The following is a 25,205-nucleotide window of genomic DNA, read 5'->3' as shown; positions in this document are numbered from 1 at the left end:
TATTTAAAAGACATTCTCAAACCATTACTTCAATTGACGCTGATTCCTTGGAAATGGTCCCTCTATTGTATATTATAGCCCCGTTTTAATGGGTATTTTAGAAATTTCTGTACTATATAAAATTCCTTGCAGATTTCCTTCGCGTTCGGGGTAATTCATTGGCCCCCTAATTAACCCGAAATTACACGCGCTCTTTATAAGCCAAACGATATTTTAAGTCGAATTGGAGGAGCTCTGCCTCTGCATGTATAATATGTAGAAATTGCACTGAATGAATAACACGTTTGGTTATATACTATGTAGCTCTATTATTTCCAATTATTAGCAAAGACAACTGGTGATGTTCGTCAGCCCGTTGGAACATTTTATTGCATTTTGTGCCGCCATTTTAGAATATGGCGGCTGATCGAGCCCCAAATCTATAAAGGCTGGTGACGTCGGTTGAAACGCGCGAATGTACTTCCATAAAGATGGTTTTTGTTTTACATTTTTGGCCACCATTTTTCAAAATGGCTGCGCATTGGAAAAAATCTTTCTTATTCGGTTTTTAGTGTTTGAGAGTAACGTCCCTGCAAATTTTCAGTCATCTAAGTAAAAGCGGTTTCGGCTAGGCGATGATTATCAGTCAGTCAGTCAGGACTTCGATTAATAAAGTTATGTATTACTTGCAGTTAAAGCGCTAATTCAGTGTTGCATTCAGACACGAATAAGTTAATGTTGTTAAAAAACTTAACGACAAGATCTCGAAATAGGATATAGTTTTCATGACAGTTTGAAATCGTATTTCAAATGGATACGCTAAAACTTCACCAATCTGCCTACAAAATAGCTTAATTTGTACTTTGCATGTCCGTCTTGAGCAGACAATTACTATTGGTTATTTGGTTAGGAGGCTCCTTCTGCCAATAGTAATCCCTACTAATGAAGACTGTAAAATTACCTCTTACTGTCTTCCGTTTATGTTTATTTAACAAGTTTTGTAAGGTATCACTTTCATATATTTTCCCTAAAATAGACAAATTATTCTATAAATTTTGTTGCTTGTGGAAATGTCAATATCAAAGACAGCCTTCGGTAGAATCACCAGAAAATGTTAATATATGAACAAAAATTTAAAAATTTATTTATAAATTTAAATATAAATTCAAAACCATTGTCAATTTTTCAAAATAGTTTTTTTTATATAAAACATAATCAGTTAGTATATATCAGTACATAAATCAGTTGATAAAAGATAAGCGTATATAATTTTTTATATAATAATTTAGCATACTGTAGTTTTATCATAATATTTATCACTCACATTTATGAGTGTTTTTAGTATTTTACCTGCACAGAACATAATTGACAATACAAATGTAAAAAAATTAAATTACTATAAATTAGAACAAAAAGCTCATTTAATTAAATCCCTTATTTCGCAGCTTTACTGTTGAGATATTTTCAGAAAAACAGTACGTAAGCCAAGTATAGGAAAGCGGATACAAGACCAACTCTCATCATAATAAATCTCCGGTAGTTTCTGAAACAAATTAATTCACGCAAAATTAAGATGTAGCGAATTGTAAATTTCCTAGTTTCATCACACGGGGTCGAGTCTTTTACCTTTTCATAATTTTAATTCTATCTTTGAGGTCAGTCTTAGCGTCGTCTGGAAAAGCGAATCGCCTCATTCCTTCCACCATGATAACAACGTATTCAGGCCATTTGAAGGATGCTACGTCAAAATTAAAAACCTGAAAAATAATAAACTGTATAAGGCATTTCATCTCGGTTAAAAAGGTGTTCAATGAAACCGGAGACATTTCAACTACTTTTACATTACCCTTGCTTAAGCACACTTTTAATCAGTACGACCCAAATAACGCACCTTTTATTTTATGACATACTTATCAAAAACACAATGTATAACCTTCCTTAATTAAAGGGTTGGTGAAAAGGAAAATCAAGTGATCGATTCTTCCACAAATTATAAGACCAGCCTGCATAATGAATCATTCAGGAAATACCTCCGAATGATTTTAAAATTCAAATTAGGTTCATATGTTAAGGATTTCGGACAAATCGCACGCTTCATGTCTCGCGACTTGATTGTCGCATCGCGCGCAAATTTTATCAAATGTCGCGATAAATTTTGACACGGAATTTTTTTAATAAAAGGCAGGGCATTTCGCGATTGGTTGGAGGTACTTAATGTAAAATTATCCAAGAAATTTCAAACTAATTGTAATTTTAAAATCATTCGGTGTTATTTCTTAGATGTTTCACTATGTAGATTGGTATAGTAGAAGAATCGATAAATAAATCACTTTATTTTCCACTTCACCCTCCTTCCTATCACTTTACCTAACCAATATTTAAATAAGCCCGAATTGTCGGTTAACACAAACTAACCTTTTGATCAGAAGGTGATAATTCTTCGAAGAGGTTATCTACGTTGTCACTTTTGAAATCAAAATGATTTTTCATGAAAAATGACTGCAGTGGCAAAGCTGAGAAAAATCTTCGGTACATGTTTAAGTATCTAAATTATAAATAATATATATGTAAGTCTGTGTAAACTATTTACACTCTCACAGTACGAAGCTTTAAAATCAAAGGAAGAGTGACACTTATGGTTATTAACTTATTATAATACTAATTTGTCTCACTCACTTTGGCTTTTGACCAGCAAATAATAATACAAAATCGATGATTGTAGCGGGTAAATAATGTTCCAAGTACTTTCCGTAGAACAAATATAGTTTGTTGGTGGTAAACGTGACGTAGACATAATTTAATGCTTTGCCAGATGGTTCTATTAAACCGTATGCTACACACTGCTTCATGAAGTGTTGATAAATGATCGGGTTACGATTGCACGACACCATGTTGTATACTGGCAACTTACAGCCTTGCTTTCTACACAGAAATTTAACATTGGTATATTATTAAAAAAAAACATTTTAGGGAGTCTAAGATAGTTAAAAATGTGTGGCCGAAAAATTTATTTTATTTATCTATCAAACATCTACTGATTCAGTTGCCTAATCGAAATTAGACCTAATGTAGTTGTGCTAAACCCCTGATTCGCCGGAATGTATAGTTAGTAGAACTCTATTTATGATTATCACAGATCAAACGTTTCATATGAAGAATCAAAAAACTAGTGGATCAAATTTCCCGCATAAAATTGCCTTGGCATTTTTCTTTGCTGTGTCACACGCCTAGTCTCATTCGTATTTGCCCCTCCCTCTAGTTTTAATGGCTCCGTCAATCATTTGCTTTTTGATACATCCAGAGAAAAGCGCCCCTATGTCAGTATTATAAACGATAAGACAAAAATCGACAAAACGAAACATTTTTCGGTCACTATCGAGTATTAAAAAAGTTCATACTTTTTTAGAGTTGTATTCCAAGCGACGACGATAATAAGGTTGACTACAAAATCCAGAGGAACGACGTCCATACGGTTTCCACCCTCAACCGGGAGATTGTGAATCAAACCCAAGCCAATCTAAATTAAAAATGTTTTTGGTTTTCATGTTGAACCGTGTTATAGTAAAAACCTTTGTAGACTAGACTTAAATCTCACGTTCATGTCGGTGAAGTCGCTTTTCTGGCTTAATTAGACCGGAGCCTCCGAGATATCTAGGCCCATGCGTGTAGCGAAGCGAGAATATTTTTTTAACTAATTTAGTTTGCCGTGTTTTCCCGCTTGGTGGCGCTTTTAGTACCGTAAAATAAACATAAGTTCAGCCTCATGACCCCGTCGACTGCTATAATATTAGGGCAAGGTATAGACGTAGAGCGGTGAAGCCGAGGTCGCGAATAGTTAAAAAATGTTTTAGAAAATTTCCGAAGACCTTTATTAAACAATCATTCCAAAGAAGTGAAGGATAAAAAAGTAAAGGTAAAAAAATGAAAGGTTGTGAAGGGGTAAAAAAATCCTCTATTAGCAACTTCAAAAGTTTTGTTTTACTAAAAAAACAACTATGTTAAAATCTCATAATTACTTTTTTGTCCATACAATCTAACCAATAGATTCAATAAAAAGTGAATAGCCCCTAAAAATTACGTTAATTTAAAGGTGAAACCTTTCTCTTTCTTAAAAGTTTTATAATTGGCCCCTAAAATGTCATCGATAATTTATGGAAGACCCCGGTCGCAACGGTCATTAAAGCGCCACCTCGTACACACAAAGGGTAAAAATATTTCCTCTATGAAACTGGATATTTCCTTACGTAAAAATCGACATGCATGGGCCTAGATATCTCGGAGGCTCCGATTTTACTCTAGCCTGAATTGGTCTTAAGATCGGATATTGAACACTGAACGTTTTCGAACTAGTTTTCCTATCAATGTTCTAAACTCTATTTAAACCTTGAATATATCCTTAGAAAACTTACAACGTGTATGCATCGTGATAAAATACTGTGGCTGTCTCTCCAGCCCTGAAATAAAAACAATAGCTCAGCATCCTAAAGTGACTTATGAGTATTAAGGAGACTGACCACTGAAGGTTCTTTGTAAGAATTTTCGACGATGGACGGTCTAACAATTGTAATTGGTAAATCCCCAGCATGTTGTTCTAAATAGTTTTCGGCTGCCGCTTTGGTGATAGTATAAGTGTTAGGACGACCTTCTGAAATACTCTCCGTTAAACGGTCCATGCCTTTCTGATCAAGTTTTCTGAAAAATTCATAAATTTCATATTTTATGTGTAGTGTAATAGGTTATTAATGTGTAAGGTCCTTTCACGCTATACATTTTTGCAAAAACATTTTAAAATCTCTCACACAATTATAGAATTGGGATGTTTCAAACGCACAAGTTTCTTCTGAGCGTTGCAATACCAGGGTTCGAATTAAAAAACCCACCATAAAAAATCCACTAAAAATTCACGTAATAAAACCCAACACTAAGATCTACAATTTTGATGATTTTGAATGCTAGAATAATTTTATTGTAAATATATTTGTTGTTTCCACTTCAAAAGTTTCATTTAATATTATTTATTATTTTTTTATGAGGCATTTTAAGACTTTTTTATTTAGCAGTTACGTTTGAAAGACAATTTCTACCATGCACACAGCTGCTAAAGAAAAAAACACCATAAAAACCCAAGTACCCAATAAAACAGAGAAAAACCCAATAACCCAATAAAACCCAGAAAAACCCAATAAAACCCGGTGGGCTGGGCTTTTTTTAAAAAACCCGTTTTTTTTTTAACCCTGTGCAATACAGACAAAAGCTGTACAGAGAGAAAGAGACAATTTTCCAGAACGCTTACGCATTTGCCTTTAGTAAGAAATCTGGATCCACTGCGATTGGATAAATGGATTCGTCAATCATTTTTCGATGGCAATTAGCGAAAGCCGTTGATATATAAACTAAGGACTGCGGATTTTTCAGCTTCTTGAAGAAATCTAAGACGTTTTTGGCGCCCATTAAATTTACGTCAACGGCGACTCTGAAATATAGACACGAAAAATATTTCATTAAAAAAAACTAGATTTGCGTCACTAATTAATTAATTCTAAATTTATCATGATTTAGAATTGCCTTAAAGGGAGATGGTAACGTACTAATAATTATGATAAAACGTACTTTAAAGGTTCATTGAATTTGACAGTAGCTGCTCCGTGAAATACAACCGTGACTTCATCTATTAATTTTCCCTCAATATCTGTTGAAATGCCTAAGTTGGTTTGAGAAACGTCTCCCCAAACGGGGATGATTTTCTTCAAATCGTTTGGTCTTTCTTGTTTCAACCTAGCAAAAGCCTAAACAAATACAGTGTCTTATTTATCCCACCGGAAAGCGTAGCCTATACGTGTTTGCTTGTGTTTCAATCAAATCATTGTCTACATTTAAATAGTGGAATACATTTTCCTCTTAATTTTTCACCACGAAACCTATAATCACCCAGAAAAAATTTTAATTTCATTTTGAACTTAAAGGACTAACAACTAAGGTTCCTTATAAATTCAGCTAAGTTTTCTGCTCAAATTAAATTATTTTCAATTACCAAAATGCGAATGATAAACATAAGCAAACCAGGGATAGATTTAATTTTAGAAGTAGGAATGGAGAACGGAGTAATCTAGGCGCGTCAATGTCCCTGGCCCCCCTACGCGGGATGGAGGGGTATGAAAGAAGAGCAACAGAGGTAAAAAGGAATTGCGTATTTTCGCCGGCCCCGTCAGAAACGTCATCAAAACGTATTTTAAGTGAGTCAGTAAGATAATTTGAGCTGCGCAATGAGTCGGACTGAAGTAAATACTAACCGTTTTCCATTCCTACTTCTAAAATTAAATCTATACCAGACCAAACTGATAATCAACGAAACAGGCGCAATTTGCGAGTTATGGATGTTACCTCAGATTCCAGTAACTTTTCGAAGCGATCCTGGCAGTTTTCCGAATTTTGAACAGGAGTTTTGGGTCTGATCAAGACGTAAATGTTTTTGATTCCTGTGCAACTATATAATAATTTCTCTACAAGAACCTGAAAACACGATACCTATATTACGAACTGTACGCTTTGTCGATATAAAAACCACGTTATGCTCGAGAAAGGAACTCTCACGAGAACTCAATCAAGTGATTTTTTATCGATTTTGCTTCTAAATATAAGACCAGTCTGCATAGTCAAACATTCCGGAAATACCTCTTTTTCAAAATTCAAATTTGCTTCAGATCTTAAAGTGTTAGTGCCACGTTTTTCGAAAAGTGGCTAATTTTCGTTTTAAAACATCAATTGGGTTATAATAACTGTAGATCCAAAGTAAAAAGTCTTAAAGAAATTTATTCATTTTGTAATATGAAAAAGAAAATTGATATTTAACATACCTTATTAAGACGGAATAAATTTTAAATACACCCCTGGTGACGTCATAATAGGTTGACCAGCGCGAGACTGATTTCATTAAGTGAGCTAAGCCTTGTTTTTAAACACCGCGCGCGCGTTAAATTCGATCACTTTGAAAGCGCCACCTATCAATAAAAAACGCCTTTGCTCGGAGGGGCTTATTCCAAATTATAATAATCTGAATTTTAAAATCATTCGGGGGTATTTCCTGAATGTTTCACTATGCAGACTGGTCTTATAATTAGAAGAAGAATCAATAAAAAATCACTTGATTTTTCCACTTCACCCTCCCTTTAAGTAATTAGGTCTATGACGCGGTAAGGGGAAAGAAAATAATTCCCGCGCATTTTGAATGTCACAATCGATTTTTGGGTGAACCTGGTTTTTAAATTATTTAAAAAATTTTATATCTTGGTGAAATATTAACCGAATCTAATGAAAATTGTCTTATTTTAAAGAGAAAAATATCTCTCTTACGTCATTAAATTTGATTTAAAAAGTAAATTTTAAATGAGATATTCCCATTAAATAATGGATTAGGAAAGTACGCTTGTAAGTTCGGTGGCCAAAACTTGGGTTCACTTTGTTGCTTCTTAAAAGTATTGCGAAGAGGTTTCAAAAATCCCCGAATAACACCAACGTGTTAGTAAAAGTATCAAGAGTGGTTGTTAACGAGCATTAACGCCTTGGGTACGGTTTATAAGATCATTGACTCGAAATTAAAGATCAAACACAAGGAAGATGGAATTTAAATATTAAATACCAAATTGAAGATAAAAACATTTATAGAATTAACATGGAAATAGCTATCGCTACCTTTCCAATGAATCCAGTAGCACCGGTGACCAATACGCTTCGACCATGGTAAAAACTGGCCACTTCTGATATTTCTTGAACCGTACCCATCCTACTAAGAAATCAGTTCGCGATAGTCTGAGTTCGGTACCCCTAACTACCTCGTTTTATATAACTTGTTTTCAAAACAGATAGCAGACCGTGATGTTATTAATTTTTACCTCTCCGAGTGACGATGACGTCACGGAGAGGTTTTACACTGGACGTGTCTGTGTGTGTGTGTCTGTCTGTCTGTCTGTCTGTGTGGATGTGTGTCTGTCAGACCCCACGTGACCGCGTTCGCAGTTTCCAAATCGGAGCAAACGTGTTCGCCATTTCCGAACTGCTTTCACAGTCACGGAAATGGCTCCTCTACTTGAGTTCTCACACCAGCATCTTCTGGTCTTTGCCCATCCCACACGGACACCAGTCTGTACTTACTGGCTTCTAATAACCACCATCTTTTGGTCTTCGTCCATCCCACATGGACACCAGTCTGTACATACTGGCTTCTAATCACCACCATCTTCTGGTCTTCGTCCATTCCACTTGTACACCAGTCTGTACATACTGGCTTCTATTCACCACCATCTTTTGGTCTTCGTCCATCCCACATGGACACCAGTCTGTACACACTGGCTTCTAACACCACCATCTTCTGGTCTTCGTCCATTCCACTTGGACACCAGTCTGTACATACTGGCTTCTAATCACCACCATCTTCTGGTCTTTGTCCATCCCACTTGGACACCAGTCTGTAAACACTGGCTTCTACTCCATCGTCATCGTTTGGTTTAAGACATTCGCGGCGATCAGCTAGGGTTACGAGAAACGTCTAGCCTCCCTAAGGTGGGATCTCCACCAAAGGTTTTCGCAATTGCGGTTGTTCTTGCTTTTAGATGTAGTTCGACACCCTTATATACTACCTATTTGAGAAAGGCGAAGCAACCGGGGTATGCTTCATTTCAAACGCCAATATTAGTCAAGTCTCTCAAGATTGTTTAATTGTTCTTTTTTAAAACGATGTAACGTTCAATAAGGCGAATAACTAACGAAGAAAATATTAAATATTAATTATATTTATTTTAATATTTAAGATAATCTTGTTTCTCAATTCAAAATTAATACGGAAAGAGTTAAAAAGCAGTCTATGTTTTTGTCTGTGTGTGTCCGTCCGTTGTTACAGTAGTGCGCTGCGTTAAAAGTTCGTTTTGTTTTGATGTGTAAAGAAATCCTACAGAACCCTAATATTCCCTTTATCCTTAATATAAAGTGAATATGTGGAAATATTTTTCGTAATTATGATGCATTTAGTACTTTTGTAGCTTTAAAGCTCTATTTCATTTTGATATTCCAAAGATTTTTTTTAATATTATTATTTAAAATGGATGTTTATATATTACTTAAGCTATACTACATCTGTTTATAGCATAATCCTTTCTAAAGTGAATACAAGCACAACACTACTATGTTGGTCAAATGAACTTTTATTTGTCAATAGGCATAGTGAACCAAAAAGTAAACGCTTGGGTTTGGTTTTCGTTTCTGTAATGCAGAGACATTAACGGTTCAGAGTGAGCCGAAAGTTAAATACACTTTTAAATAATTAGGCTTAGATTATATAATCATGGTGGAAATCTGGGCCGCGTTCAGCAGAGCCCAGCGCTGTTAGCAGTGTCTTGCATAACGGGATTTTGTTTTTGAGTTTTGACGTCACGGTGTCTAGCGCTGAGTTAGCGCGGTCTTCAAAGAAAATAGTCGGCTCTTTGGATAACGTGACGTAAATCGAGTAGTTCTCAGCTTGGCGAAAAAACCATGGAGGAATTAATACAAATAGCTCTATGGGACTATAGCTATTTAATTGGCGTGAAACCAGTTGATCACGAGAGAATTTTAAGAGATATGTTAGTTTCTAATTTTAATTATAAAAGTTGTTATCTATCTCTATAAATATGTTATCATACAATTTTTGTTAAGCCTTGGTACCTTGCACGCTTTATTGCGCTAGCGTCATTTATAAAACGCCGATGACCGGAGAAAAGCTATGACGACAGAGCTCACCGGTAAACATTTCCAAAATCCGCTGTCTTTTTTGGTGAGCTCTGCTGAACGCAGCCCAGACCAGTGAAAGGTCTGATCGTAATCGGATAATAGCTTCGTGTTTTCATGCTTTTTATGGTACGCATTTACTTTCAGTGTGTGTAGCCACAAATAAGCTTTGGTGTTTGTAACGTTAACAGTCATGTTGACAAACTAAGAAAATTGTTGAGGTGAAACGAGAGGATAGTGTTTGCATGGCAACCCTGTTGTGAATATGGCTTTGAACATAGAGGGCATACAGTTGAGGAGTAGAAAATTGGGCCTTTACAAACACGTAAAGGTAATATCCCTCCAAAGTTTTATCTCTTCATTTCCCGTTTTTCCCCATCGGATGATTTTAATGTGTACAAGTATATCATTATTGGATGTAAAATGTCGTCTGATTTACAGTATATTTGCTATGCTTTGTATACTGCTTTAGTATTTCATAAATTAAATTTGTAAGTAGTCCTCTTGACTCGGAGAGGTAATATTTTGGTTTTCCCAACTTGTTTTTCTTAAGTATGTCAATATCAGTGAAGAAATTTATTAAGAAATTTGATAGAATTTAAAATTACTTCCTTCATCAATGTTTTGCTTCAAAGAAATTTAAATAAAAGTTACAATTTCTTTTTCCATTCCGTCAAAGGCTTGGTAATTATTGTAAAGTTCGATTTAGATGATTCTAGAGGTCTGGTACGCCCTTGCCCTCCCGTAATGTTAAAGAAAAAATTTCAGAGATTATAAGCTTAGCGTCCCTAAGAAAAAACATGGGATTTTTAGAGCTCCAGCACATAACTAAGACGATGTAAATTTGTAAACAATGGCAACCTGGCTCCCATTGGATTTATGGTGTCACAGATTTGGTATTAGGTTTCAATACGGTTGGTTTATTTTATGTCAGGCTAAGGGCTAGCCACACTCAATGGACCTATGATATTTTAAGGGGATTTTACATATTCTGATTGCAAGCATGATTTTAAGGAACACGGACATAAATGGTTATGATAATTTTCCACAACGCTTGAAAACAGCTTGTTGAAAAGATAGTCGCACATTCCTTTTTTGCTAAGCTTTGTAACACGAGTCACTTTCTCAACACACTTAATGAAAATAAGTACGAAGTTTCAGTTATTAATAGGCTAAAAAGTACAAATTTAGAACCATCTTTTCTTGCTCCTTTCAAAACTGTTTGATAAATTATTTTTAATAATACCATGATCGTAATCATAATTAATAGAGCGACAGATAAAATAAAATTTTTAATTCAGGGTTGTGAGCCTGGCCTGATAATTAGTCAGAAATGTGTGGAAAATTATCTCGTCGAAGCCGAGCTATGTGACGTCAGAATCAAACGAATAACATCATTATTATGAAAAACAACAGTTTTCGTGTGGTTTTAAAAACCAGAGTTGAATTCCATGAAATATGCCATTGACGCAATTTAATTTACATTGAGTAACTTGTCTAGGATATGATGACGCTATTATTTGTTGATCTATCGAAATGTAATGAAGTACAGCTAATTTGCAATTGCGGTTCGACTGTTTTTGAGATAAAGCATGGAGAGAATGGTTGTAGAAAGAAAACATAGCATCCTTGAAAACATTATTAGTCCAAAATTTAAATTTCTTTATATGAAATTAGTTATTAAGGACAACTAGTAGCAAAGGGTCCCAAAGTTGCCCATCAGCCCGTCCTGACATTTTTACAGTTTTTGGGCCGCCATTTTTGAAGATGACGGAAAATCGAAGCCCAAAAGAGGTAAGGATATAGGGTTCCATTGTACTAGATATTAAAGAAATCTGTTCAAATGTACGGACGTTGTTCCATAAAAGTTTTTATATATTTCTAGGCTCCATTTCTTAAAATGGCGGTTTATTGGAAAAAATTTCAAAGTGCTTGCTTACTACTTAAAAGTAACTCCCTGAAAATTTTCGTCTTCTAGGTAAAGCGGGTTCGGCAATTTTAAAAGATGGCAAAAAATTTAACCCAAAAGCCATAAATCATGTCTGTAGGAATAGGGAACCAATGTATACTAAATGTAAGTGACATCGGTTGAAACTGTTTAATGTTATTCCATAAAGATCATTTTGGTTTTATATTTCCGGCCTCCATTTTTCAAGATGGCGGCGGATTGGAAAAAAATCTTTCTCATAGCATGCCTACTACTTAAAAGTAACGACGCTGCAAATTTTCAGCTTTATAGGTAAAGCTGTTTGGGCTGGGCGTTGATTATCAGTCAGTCAGGACTTCGATTTATATAAATGTGCATAAAAGTGTTGCTTTGCATTCAGCAAGAATAAGTTTAAATGTGTCTTAAGGGCTGATTTTAAAACCACAACAAAAGATCTCGAAATATGATATAGTTTTTATTTATCATTTTAATCCATATTTAAAATTGTTACGCGAAAAGTTAATAGAAGTACCTACTTACAAATGTCCGTCACTCTGCCTCTAGAACATCACGTGTCACTTCTTGAGCAGACGATTGCTGTCGAAATGGTTATTTGTTGTTGCATTAAGAGTTCCTCCTGCTAATTTCCATACTTACAAATGACGACTGTAATCCTGCTCATATGAAAGTTGAAAAACTTTGTAAGCTATCACTTCCATCTAGAACGGATTCATGCACGAAACATTCTGTATATTTTGTTGATTATGGAAATGTTAATATCAAAGACAGCTAGCCTTCCGTAGTAGAATCACTTGGGAATGTTAATATATGAACCAGCATTTATTCATTTATTTATAAATTTAAATATAATAAACACATTATTTAAGGTTTTTGCAAAATAATCTATTTTTTACATGAAAAATAATTAGTATGACAGTGTTTGTATACATGCATAGAATAAAGTTGTGCGTATTTAATTTTTTAAATATTGATATAGCACAATGTCGCATCAGCATGGTAATTTATGACTCATAAATATGAATTATTTTAGTATTTTACATGCGCACAACATACTTGATAACACAAATGTAAGAAATTAAGTTATTATAAATTACGACAAAAGTTTTATTTAATTGAATCACTTACTTCCCAGCGTCAATATTAAGATATTTTCAGAAAAATAATAGGTAAGCCAAGTATAGAAAAGCGGATACTAGACCAACTCTCATCAGAATAAATCTCCGGTAGTTTCTGGAAAAAATAGAATTGATGCTAAACTACGTTTACCAATTTCGCCACACGGGGTCAGTCTTACCTTTTCATAACTTGCCTTCTAACTTTGAGGTCAATCTTACAGTCATCTGGTACAATGAATCGCCTCAATCCTTCTAACATGATAGCGATGTATTCAGGCCATTTGAAGGATGCTACGTCAAAATTAAAAATCTGAAAAATATTATGTTTATACAGATATCCTTGAAATAATGGTTTTCATTAACGTATGCCAAAATTTCTTAAGTTAACTTCTACTGGCAACTCCAACCTTGCGCGGTTGTATGGAATATGCTCTAAAAACTAAGAAAAGAAATTCATCTCGGTTAAAAACGTGTTCAATAAAACCAGAGCCAAGTGAAATACTTTTACTTTCCCAGCTTAGGTGTACTTCTACTTTTAAACGTACTATTCTGCAGTTTTTCTGCTAGATAATTTCTCATTAACGTTCTTAGATTGGAAGCTATTGAAATTGTCTAAACAAGGTGGGCAAGCTGTTATGTCTAACTCCTCTTTTTGGGGTCACTGTCTGGGGCGCGTACATCCGTAAATGAATGTTTTTAGACCCAATGATCTTTGACACTTTTGACTTAGTATGTCCCAAATATTTTATAATGACATTTCGTTGGAAGTTCTTCCTATGCTTTAATATTTCGATTTACCAAACCAATACTTAAATAAGACCGAATTGTCGCTTAAATACCAACTAACCTTTTGATCAGATGGTGATAAATCTTTGAAGAGGTTATCAACGTTGCCACTTTTGAAGTCAAAATGGTTTTGCATGAAAAATGTCTGGAGTGGCAAAGTTGAGAAAAATCGACGGTACATGTTCAAGTATCTAAATTAAAATGACATGTATAAGGCAGATGAAAGTGTTTCTTTTTGGGGCACGTAATAACAATTAGTATACTCTAAAACGTTTTAAGCAAGCAAAGAGGGTCAACCTGGCCAACAAATTAAAATCCTTTAATTATAAAATTTCAGATAGGCTGTGTAAATTAATGTAAAATAAGTTGAAGTATTAAATCGGTTGAACCAAATTAGGTAATTCAATAAAAGAAATATTTGTGAAAAACAATCATTTCCGATATTTTTCTAAAATATTTTAATATTTTCTTGAAGCTAATTCTGCTAATCAGTTATCGAATCGAATAATTACTTATTTATGAACAAATTCTATAAAATATTCGATACTTCGATTAACATAGTCCGGTTTTAAAAAAATTTAAAGTAAACTATTGACGCTCTCACAGAAGGGCACTTTTGGTTACTAACTTATTATAATATTCATTTGTGCCACTTACTTTGGTTTTTGTCCCGTAAATAATAATACAAAATCAATGACTGCAGCGGGTAAATAATGTTCAAAGTACTTTCCATAGAATAAGTACAGTTTGTTGGTGGTGAACGTGACGTAGACATGATTTAATGATCTACTGGATGGTTCTAATAAACCATGCGCTACACACTGTTTCATAAAGTGTTGATAAATGATCGGATTTCGATTGCACGACACCATGTTATACACTGGCAACTTATTGCCTCGATTTCTAAACGGAAATGCAACATTGTAATCATGGTAAATTATAAAAAAAAAAAACATTTTAGGGAGTTCAAGTTTGTTAGTTTCATTGTGTGATCGGAAAATAAATAATCTTATTTTATCAAATATCTACTGGTCCAGTTGTCTTATCTAAATTAGAGTGAACTCATATTAAACCTAACGTTAAGTTAAGCCTTTGATATTTGGCCCTCTCTTTCGTTTTAATGGCAAAGTGGATTATTAGCTTTTCGATTAGGAAAATTGCGTGTTTGCCCACAAAACATTCAAGACGGTGATTCCCAAGTGCTGTTATTTATGAAGGCTTGGATTGAACCTACGAAATGCCCCCTTCCTCATTGTCAGTATTATTACCGATCAGACAAAATTCGATCAAACAAAATATTTTTCGATAACTTTTGTGTATTACGTAAGTTCACACATTTTTATGGCTGTATTCCAAGCGACGACGATAATGAGGTTGACTACAAAATCCAGAGGAACCACGTCCATGCGATTTCTACTCTCAACCGGGAGATTGTGAATCAAACCCAAGCCAATCTAAATAGAAAATGTTTTTGTTTTTTATGCTGAACCGAGTTATAGTAAAGACCTATAGACCCAACCAACAAATAAACAAGTTGGCTTGGTCTCGTCTCCATTTAAGGGATAGGATCACGTGACTAACAAAGTTGACAGTAGCGCTATCTGTTGTTGAGCGTCGAAAATAAATCTCTTATTTTTCAGAAATGGATTAGAGTCTGACTCGTGGGGTAAAACAGGTTCTGCGCATAGCAAAATCAAGCCAATCAGGTTATCCCTTTCTCGCCTCAAAACCCGAGAACGAGATCTGAGCCGTTATAAAATTTCAAAAGATTTCTTGGTTGGATCTATTGAGACTAGACTCAAACCTTACGTTAACGTTGGTGTAGTCATTCGCGGTTTTTGTTTCAAAATATTGAGTTTCGTCGAGCAGTGTCGATATGTCGCCACCTCGTTAGCGCCTTTTCTTAGCTCTATCTCGCTCAATCATACATAATTGACGCATGATCGACTAAGTTAAGCATTAGCAAATGACATTTGAAAATCTTTACAATTCTTGGCGGTCTTCGCCATTTAAGATTCGACTATATTAGAATTAAAATGTCTCGATTCGAAAATTACCATATACGCGACGTTTTAAGTCGTCTGCTCTCACGTGTGAACAGGGAAATGACCGTACCGTCGCGATCAAAACGAAATTAACAAACGTAAGGTTTACCTCTAGTCTGAATGGGTGGGCCTTAACACCGGATATTAAACCCTGAACGTTTTTGAACTCTCAATATTCTAAACTCTATTTAAACCAATGTATTCTGTAAAAACTTACAACGTATATACATCGTGATAGAATACTGTGACTGTCTCTCCAGCCCTGAAATGAAAAACAATAGCTCAGCATCCTAAAGTGACTTATGAGTATTAAGGAGACTGACCACTGAAGGTTCTTTGTAAGAATTTTCGACGATGGACGGTCTAACAATTGTAATTGGTAAATCCCCAGCATGTTGTTCTAAATAGTTTTCGGCTGCCGCTTTGGTGATAGTATAAGTGTTTGGACGACCTTCTGAAATACCCTCCGTTAAACAGTCCATGGCTTTTTGATCAAATTTTCTGAAAAATTTTCAAATTTCATATTTTATATGTAGTGTAATACAGTGTAAACGGGGAAAGGTCCTTTCGTGCTATACATTTTTGCAAATTTTTGTAATCTCGCACAATTATCGAATTTCAATCGTGCAAGTTTCTTCTCAACAATGCAAGATGGACAAAAGCTGTACAGCAAGAAAATGTTTTCCAGAAGGCTTACGCATTTGCCTCTAGCAAGAAATCTGGATCCACTGCAATTGGATATATGGATTCCTCGATAACTTTTCGATGACAGTTAGCGAAAGCCGTTGATATATAAACTAGGGACTGTGGATTTTTCAGCTTCTTGAAGAATTCCAACACATTTTTGACGCCAATTAAATTTACTTCTACAGCGACTCTATATTTCAGACACGAAAAATATTTCACTAAAAAATCCATATCTCCCACATCAATCAACTTCAAAATTCTGACAGTAATAACATGATTAAGAATTGCCTTAAAGAGAGATGTCGATTGTACTGATAAATATGTTAAAACGTACTTTAAAGGTTCATTGAATTTGACAGTAGCTGCTCCGTGAAATACAACCGTGACTTCATCTATTAATTTTCTCTCAACGTCTGTTGAAATGCCTAAGTTGGTTTGAGAAACGTCTCCCCAAACGGGGATGATTTTTTTCAAATCGTTTGGTCTTTCTTGTTTCAATCTCGCAAAAGCCTAAACAAAACCGTGTCTTAATTATTTTTCCAGAAAACGTAGCCTATTCGTGTCACGCTTATAGTTAGTTTGCTTATGTTCCAAAATTATCTTGTGCATTTTCTTCGCGGTATACATTTATCAGATTTTCACTACGAAATCTCTAGTCACCAAAAACAATTTTTAATTTAAATTTCAACACTTATCCAACCTGGGGTTCCCGAGCCTCCAAAAGTATAAAAATATTTTTGGTATTTATACTTTGCCATATTATCACTGACTGACGCGAACCGCTAATAGGACTAACCAGCTTCCTACAAACTTGTAACTTCGAATTTTTCTGCGCTATTGAAATTATTTACAGGGTAGGATTTCGGTATGAGTGAATAAAGTCAAAATTTAGATCTAAGATAACACCCGCTTTTTTAAAATTCCAAAAAAAAAAACCAAAAAAGAAAATTTTGCAGTATAGGTGAAAAAGGTCAAAAACAGTGTGGAAAACATCAGAGGGCCAATAATTTGCCACCTTTCCAACCTAACCTAACCTAACGTATTCGGCCTCTTAAGTGAAAATGAGTCCTAACGTTAAACATCAATATTTTGGAAAAGGTGGCAATTCTTATGGGGGATAAGACTTTTTTTTTTGGATATTTGAAAAAAGCGGCGGCCATTTTAGATCTAAATTTTACGCTCTATCGAATGGTGTGCTTGATTTTGCTCTAAAATGATTTTTGACCTTATTCACTCATACCGAAATTGTACCATTTACGGTCGTGAAAATGCAAATGATCAACACGACCAAACTGATTATTAACGTAACACGAGCTCTACAAGAGAGTTCATGATGTTACCTCAGATTCCAGTAACTTTTCGAAGCGATCCTGGCAGTTTCCCAAATTTTGTACGGGAGTTTTGGGTCGGATCAAGACGTAAATGTTTTTGATGCTTGTGCAACTATATAATAATTTCTCTACAAGAACCTGAAAACACGATACATACATTACGAACTGGACGCTTAGTCGATATAGAAACCACGTTATGTACGAGCTAGGGAAGATTATGAGTTTCCGTCCTCTTTAAAGTTTTTTAGTTATGATTAGAGTGCTTAACGGATGACCTCTTTAAATTAAGATTATGACGCAGTAAGGGGAAAAAATAATTCCTATGCATTTTGAATATTACAATCGATTTTTGTGTGAACCTGGTTTTCAAATTATTTAAAAAAAATTGTATCTTTGTAAAATATTAATCGATTCTTATTTTAAAGAGAAAAATATCACTCCTACGTCATTAAATTTGATTTAAAAAGTAAACTTTAAATGAGACATTCTTTTTATTTTGTCGCCATCTATGATGGAGTCAAAATATTACGGAGACATAAAACGGAAGATTAGCTCCGCCTTCGTCGTCGTCTCTTTAAACTACTCCCTTATCACAAGCGACTTTGTCGCCATCTATGATAAGTTCTCCGCTTCACTCGCGCTCCGGTTATTTCATTCAAATTTCGGTTCCTTGTTCGTTCTGTTTCCGGATTTTTGCACATAACGACTTCTAAAGCCTTCCGTTAACGGTAATCAAACTTAATTTTCAGTGATTTAAACTATTTTTTCGTGTTATCGCCGTCTTTTGGTTTTACCTACTGGCAGCGTTTTGCCATAGGTCTTGGAAAAGCTCGTATTGTTTGTTCCTCGAGACTCATGACGCGGCTTTTTCTATAACTGTGTTTGAGACCTTACTAAAAATACCTCCACTCTCATGTTTTCGCTGTTATTCTTTGAATTTCGGTAATTAAACGTGCGGACTCGACATTTTTTGTTGCTCACTGCATTCCGCTAACGGTGTTTAATTTTTTAATTCGGTTTCATCGTTATTTGGCTCATTTTCGCCGAAAGTGACGCTGTAACGCCGACGGGGATATTGCCTAGTCCTTGTCTCAGACCGTCCTAAAAAGCTTAAATTTCATTATGCCGTCTGCTAAACACTATGATCTCATTTAAATTGTGCGGAAACGTGTTTTAAACTAATATGGGTCATTCCAAGGACACGTGTCTTTTGTGTGACCTCTTTATGTTCGGCTCCCTGTCATTGTAGCCGTAACAGGCTGAGAAATAAGGATTTTTTTTAAACTGGACATCTGGCCTGTGTCGACAGAGCCGCATGAGAACAGGCTGAGAAATAAGGATTTTTTGGGGTTTGTTGTATCTCGGCTTTTGTTGAGGAGATATTCTTTATACGATTTCAATATTAATTAGCAATGTTACTGTATATAAGTAAGGCATTAATTATACAGTGCCTAAATATAGTTTTTGTAATAATTATCCTTTGCTATTATATCAATATGGAGTTCATTATACAATGCTAAAATACATTAGAAAGCGCGACAAAATTGTAAGGGTTTCCTTGGAACCTCTTGTTAAATAATGGATTAGAAAAGTACGCTTTGTAAGTTCGCGGTGTCCAATAACTTTGGTTCCCTTAGTTAAAGGAAAAGTTCAGGGTACCTAACATTAGGCCTCAAATTAACAGCCTCGTTTAGAAGATATCGAAATTATTGATAAAAAAAATTATAATTTCCCTAATTACGATTAAAATCCAATTAAGTGACCCAAAAATTGAATAGAGCAGCCGCGCCATTTTTCAAAGTCACGTGATAAACTCGCACACACGCCGTTATTGGCCAAATGGCTAGCGAATAGGAAAGTTAGATTTCTCTACTGCAGACGACGATATTTATTGATATATTCAAGGTTGACTTTCAGCATAGCCCACTAGATCACGCACATCACGACGCAAGCTGCTCGCGCTATAGAAGCCCGTTCAATCGGCCAAAAAGTGCAACTTTTGGGTTCTTGGCGAGAAATTCGAAGTCAGCGAAAATTAACATTAAGTTCTACGGGATGAGGAAGGTTTTTTGGCCAGATCCTCTGTCCTATTGATCGAAATGACCTGAAATTTTAACGAGACGTGTGTTTTGATGTGTTTTATTAATCTTAAAAGGATTCAAGCTTCTAGAGTGGATAGCTTTTTTAAAAAAAATTATTTTCATAGCCAATATGATGGGTTCAGTGCTAAGACTGAATATATCTTCAGATCTACTGGTCCAAATGTCCTGAAATCTTAATGAGAGGTGTGATACAATCGTTTCTATTATATTAAAAAGGATTCAAGCTTTTAGAGTGGATAATTATTTCAATTAAAATTAATTTCCAATGTCATAATTGTAAATTAAGAACTTAATGCACTATATCTTTGGATCTACTGGCCCAAATGTCCTGAAAATTTAATGAGAGGTGTGTTAAAATAATTTAACTTTCACTCCCTTTCCAAGATTAAACGTATTGCTTAAACAATACGCTAAAAATCTTAGAATTAAACAAAATTATAGGCCCTAAAGCCTAAAACACACCTATTTTGGGGAAGTTCAGAAGAACCCCTGTTTTTCTGCCAAAGCACTTTATTATGTAAACGCAATTTTGGTTCAAAAATGTATTTATTGCAAATATCACATATTTTACAAAAACCAAATATTAAGCAAAGAAAAATCATGATTAAGAAACTAACTGAAAAGGGTTGGTGAAAAGTATCATAATACCAGTTGCAGTTGGTAAAAAACAAAGATTTAGTGGAGAGATAGTTTTAAATTATAATTAATTGTCAAAGTTGTCCAAGAAGAAAAAGCTTCCTCGCAGCAATCCTATGCTTGTTCAAAGACATTCTGAATCTTCTTGAGTGGTGCTTGATCTTAGTTTTGAAGCTTTGTTTTAGCATTTGTCAACTTTTCTTATTTTGACGATATACTTTATATTTTAATCGATTAATCTTTTAAATTCCCCGCCCAACAAGTAAGGATAACAATTAAAAATCGCCAAGGGTTTTCGAGACATCTGCCCCTCTGCATGTTTACAAATCATAGAAAACTAGTTCAAGAGGTCTATGATTTATAATCTATTAATCCCCAAAAGGCAAGTTTTGGACAAGTAGAATGGGGCTGGTTTTTTATCGCGGAAAAAAGTTGTAAGTACTTAATTTACAATTGTGACATGGGATATTAATTTTTTTTAAATATAATCGATTTTAACATACCTCTTATTAAATTTTCGGGACATTTGGGCCATTAGATCCAAAGATATAGTGCATTAAGTACTTAGTTTAAAATTATGACATTGGAACTAAATTTTTATTAAAATTATTATCCACTATTAAAGCTTGAATCCTCTTTAATATAATAGAAAAGATTGTAACACACCTCTCATTGAAATTTCAGGACATTTGGACCAGTAGATCTGAAGGCATATTCAGTCTTAGCACTGAACCCGTCATTTTGGCTATGAAAATAATTTTTAAAAAAACCTTTCCACTCTAGAAGCTTGAATCCCTTTTAGAATAATAAAACACGTCAAAAGACAAGTCTCGTTAAAATTTCAGGTCATTTCGATCAATAGGACAGAGGATCTGGCCAAAAATCCTACCTCCTCCCATAGAACTTAATGTTAATTTTCGCTGACTTCGAATTTCCCGCCAAGAACCCAAAAGTTGCACTTTTTGGCCGATTGAACGGGCTTCTATAGCGCGAGCAGCTTACGTCGTGATGCGCGTGATCGAGTGGGCTATGCTGAAATTCAACCTTGAATATATCAATAAATATCGTCGTCTGCAGTAGAGAAATCTAACTTTCCTATTCGCTAGCCATTTTGCCAATAACGGCGTGTGTGCGAGTTAATCACGTGACTTTAAAAAATGGCGCGGCTGCTCTCTTCAATTTTTGGGTCAATTAATTGGATTTTAATCGTAATTAGGAAAATTATAATTTTTTTTTATTTATCATTTCGATATCTTCTAAACGAGGCCGTTAATTTAAGGTCTAATGTTAAGTACCCTGAACTTTTCCTTTAATTCTTAAAAGTATTGCGAAGGGGTTTCAAAAATCCCCAAATAACTCCAACGCGTGCGGCGTTAGTAAAAGTATCCAGAGTGGTTGTGAACGAACATTAACACACTGGATACGGTTTATAAAATCCTAACTGCCTTAAATTAAGTTCAGAGAAAATGAATGGGTTATAAATATTAAATTCCAAAATAAAAACCTTTATAGTATTAAAATTTAAAGAGTTATGGCGTATTGACAGACCTTTCCAATGAATCCAGTAGCTCCAGTAACTAATACGCATCGGTCATGGTAAAATTCGGCAACTTGCGATATTTCTTGCACGGTGTCCATCCTACTAAGAAATCCGATATACCGTTCGCGATAGTCTGAATGAGCAAACTGGGTTTTGTACTCTTAACTACCTCGTGTTATATATAAAATGTTTTCAAAATTGATACGAAAACGAGATGATATTTATTGAATTTTTCTTAATTATGTCAATATCAATGAAGAAATTTATTGAGAAATTTGATTAGTATTTAAAATTACTTCCTCCACCGATGTATTTCATCAAAGAAGTTTAAATAAAATTTATTATTTCTCTTTAAATTCAGTCAAAGGGAACATAATTATTATTATAAAGCTCGATTAAGAAAATTCTAGAGGGCTGGTAGGCCATTCCATTCTACATAAGAACCCACACCCTCCTGTAATTTTAAAGTAGAAAATTAAGAAAAAGCATGGGATTTTGGTGCTCCAGCATCAGGGTTGGCAAAAATCCGGCAAAAACTAGTTTTTGCCGGGACACGTGGCAAAAAGTGGTAAAAAGCGGGAAAAACGGAAAAAACCAGCAAAAAGTGGCAAAAACCTTTCCCCGATTAAAATGACAATTAGAAATAATAACTTTGGCTTTGTATTTGTCATTCGTGTTATTATAGGCCTACCAACTGCTAATATGTCTCAATCTTAATCAGTTTTATAACATTTATTTTGTTTTTAACGTTCGAGCTAAATCCACTTTAAAATTACAACTTATGGAATTTTTCTCCCATTCGAATGATCCTGATTGCCTCGCATTTGATAGCTAAACAATAAATTTGAAGCAGTTTAGCTTTAACGTACTGTTTCGAAAATTCGAAGTGAACCATATATTAAGGTGAAGATCAAACTGAAAATGCAAAGCTACTCGGAATCGTTTATATGTTACAAACTCTCTACGAGTGCTTAATTGAAAATTAGCGTTTTGCCAAAAATAGTGCTGATCGAAAAATAAGAACTGATTTTTCATTTATTTGTATAACAGGCCAAAACGTTCCTTGCCAAAATTGCCTCGCGGTTTTTTCCTCCATATTTATACCGAGGATGTAACCCAATTCATGATTATGGTAGAATTTTGGACGTTTTAATTTTATTTCAACTCCGAATATTTTTGTTTTTAAAATTTAGTTCGTTATTTCCACATAAAGTGGAAATAAAGTGGCAAAAAGGTTTTTGCCGCGCGGTTTTTACCTGGAAAAGACCACGTGGAAAAAACCGCGGCAAAAACTAGTTTTTGCCGCCCGGTTTTTTCCAGGTAAAAACCGCGGTTTTTTCCACCACTGGCAAAAACGTGCCAACCCTGTCCAGCATATCGAATAACTAAGACGTTGTAAATTTGTAAACGATGACAACCTGGCTCCCATAGGATTTATAGTGTCACGGATTTTGAATGGTTAGGTTTGGTTGGATACGGTTGGTTTATTTTATGTCAGGCTATGGGTCATTTTCCCTTTCATTTAGCCATAATCAATGCACCCATGATATTTTAAAATGGAATTTACATTGACTGATTGGACATAATGTTTTTCTTTTTGCTAAGGTTTATAACACGCGTAACTTTCTCACCACTCTTAATGAAAATAAGTATGAAGTTAAAGTTATTAATAAAAAGTGACATTATTGTCAAAATTAGTATAACCTTTTCAAAACTGTTAGATAAACTATTTTTAATGATACCATGCTCGTATTCGTAAATAATAGAGCGACAGATAAAATTGAATTTTTTGTTCAGGGTCATGATCCTGATCTGAGAATCTGCCGGAAAAGTGTGGTAAATAAATTTGTTGATGCCGAGGTATTTGACGTCGGAATCAAATGCATTACATCATTATTATGGATAATGTTGAAACCCAGGAAATACACTATTGAAGCAGTTTAAAGGATATGATGACGTTATTATTTGTTGATCATCAAACACATTACATCATTATTATAAACAAGACGGCCCAAGGGCTCGTAATAGTAGCCATATCGTACGAGTGAATAGCCCCTCTATACCCTACCCTAATGAGTGGATAACCCCTCTATACCTTACCCTAATGAGTGAATAGCGCTATCTTTTACAATGTTTAAATGATTTACCGTGCATAAAATCAGAGTGAATAGCCCCTCGATTCCCCACTCTAAACAGTGATTAAATTATAACCGTATAAATTTACTTATGCTGTAATTCTAATATTCCGGCGAATCGAAGAACAGATAGTTTTTAGTGATAATCCCCTCGATGAGTTTACAACATAGACTTATGCCGATGCACACTTATCGCATCTTATAAATTTCTAACAAGGACTTATGCCCAGAAACGTTTGAAAGAGAAAGTTTAGTTATAGTGATTACGCATTTTAGTGATTATCCCCTCGAATTACCTTTAGCAATGCTAAAATGATCAAACGCATAACGCTCATTTAACACTATGTTAGCTCTATCTAAACCCACATTTGAATTAACCGCCAAAACGTTCCAGTCAAACATAACATAGATGACGATAGCTACCGAACGAGAACGAAACACATGAGGAGCGCGGTAGAACAATCGTTATCTATTTAATTAGCACATACATAAAAAGAAAATAAATATAAAAACCCCAAACATACAAATTCATAAGTATCCGACCCCACAGATAAAAATTCAAAAGTTTCCGACTCCACAGATTAAGAGGTACCCCACCCCATATCACCCCGACATTTTAGAGATAAAAATAAATAATAAAAAACTCGGAATTTCTATCAAGTCTCTATGGTTTAGTGGTTAGAACGTTTGTCTACTACACCAGCGACCCGGGTTCGATTCCTGGGTCTGACTTGAAAAAATTTTAATTATAATTAAATCTCTAACCGAGCCCAGTAACCCCTATGGGTGGGTTGTGGTAATATAAAGTTCCTTTTAAGCTAAAATCTGACGATAACGAAGCGACAACCCCGGCCACTACTACTACTACTACTACTACTACTACTACTACTACGACGGCTCGGGTCAAACTAAGAGCCTATCGTATACTACGATATGGCTAAAAATATTAGTTTTCGTGTGGTTTTAAATTCCATGAAATATTCCATTGACGCAATTTAATTTACATTGAATAGCTTGTCAAGGATATGATGACGTTATTATTTGTTAATCTATCAATTGGTAATAAATTACAGCTAGCAGTAAAAACACGCAATTTCCTGAAATATTTCGCAATTGCGGCTAGGCTGTTTTTGAGATAAAGAAAG

At 34.8% G+C, this 25,205-nt stretch overlaps 2 protein-coding genes across 4 annotated transcripts in view; one reads left to right on the top strand and one right to left on the bottom strand.

Moving 5' to 3' along the window:
* Positions 1-25,205, top strand: part of LOC149718443 (cell adhesion molecule Dscam1-like) — a 451,194-nt gene that overhangs the window by 395,384 nt on the left and 30,605 nt on the right. The gene's annotated exons all lie outside the window — the stretch shown is intronic.
* LOC149718445 (fatty acyl-CoA reductase 2-like) lies at positions 1,338-2,883 on the bottom strand. Its single transcript, XM_089845425.1, has 4 exons — positions 2,656-2,883; positions 2,395-2,524; positions 1,606-1,736; positions 1,338-1,522 (listed from the first exon to the last, which is right to left on the bottom strand). The coding sequence occupies exons 1-4, from the start codon at positions 2,868-2,870 to the stop codon at positions 1,444-1,446; spliced, it is 555 nt and encodes a 184-aa protein (XP_089701551.1). The 5' UTR covers positions 2,871-2,883; the 3' UTR covers positions 1,338-1,443.

This window comes from Phalangium opilio, unplaced genomic scaffold (assembly GCF_054372755.1).
Source record: "Phalangium opilio isolate 3A_F unplaced genomic scaffold, DU_Popi_V2 ptg000002l_1, whole genome shotgun sequence".
NCBI classification, from domain to species: Eukaryota; Metazoa; Arthropoda; class Arachnida; order Opiliones; family Phalangiidae; genus Phalangium; species Phalangium opilio.
The sequence above is the reverse complement of the archived record's forward strand: the minus strand, read 5'-3'. Positions and strand labels throughout refer to the sequence as shown.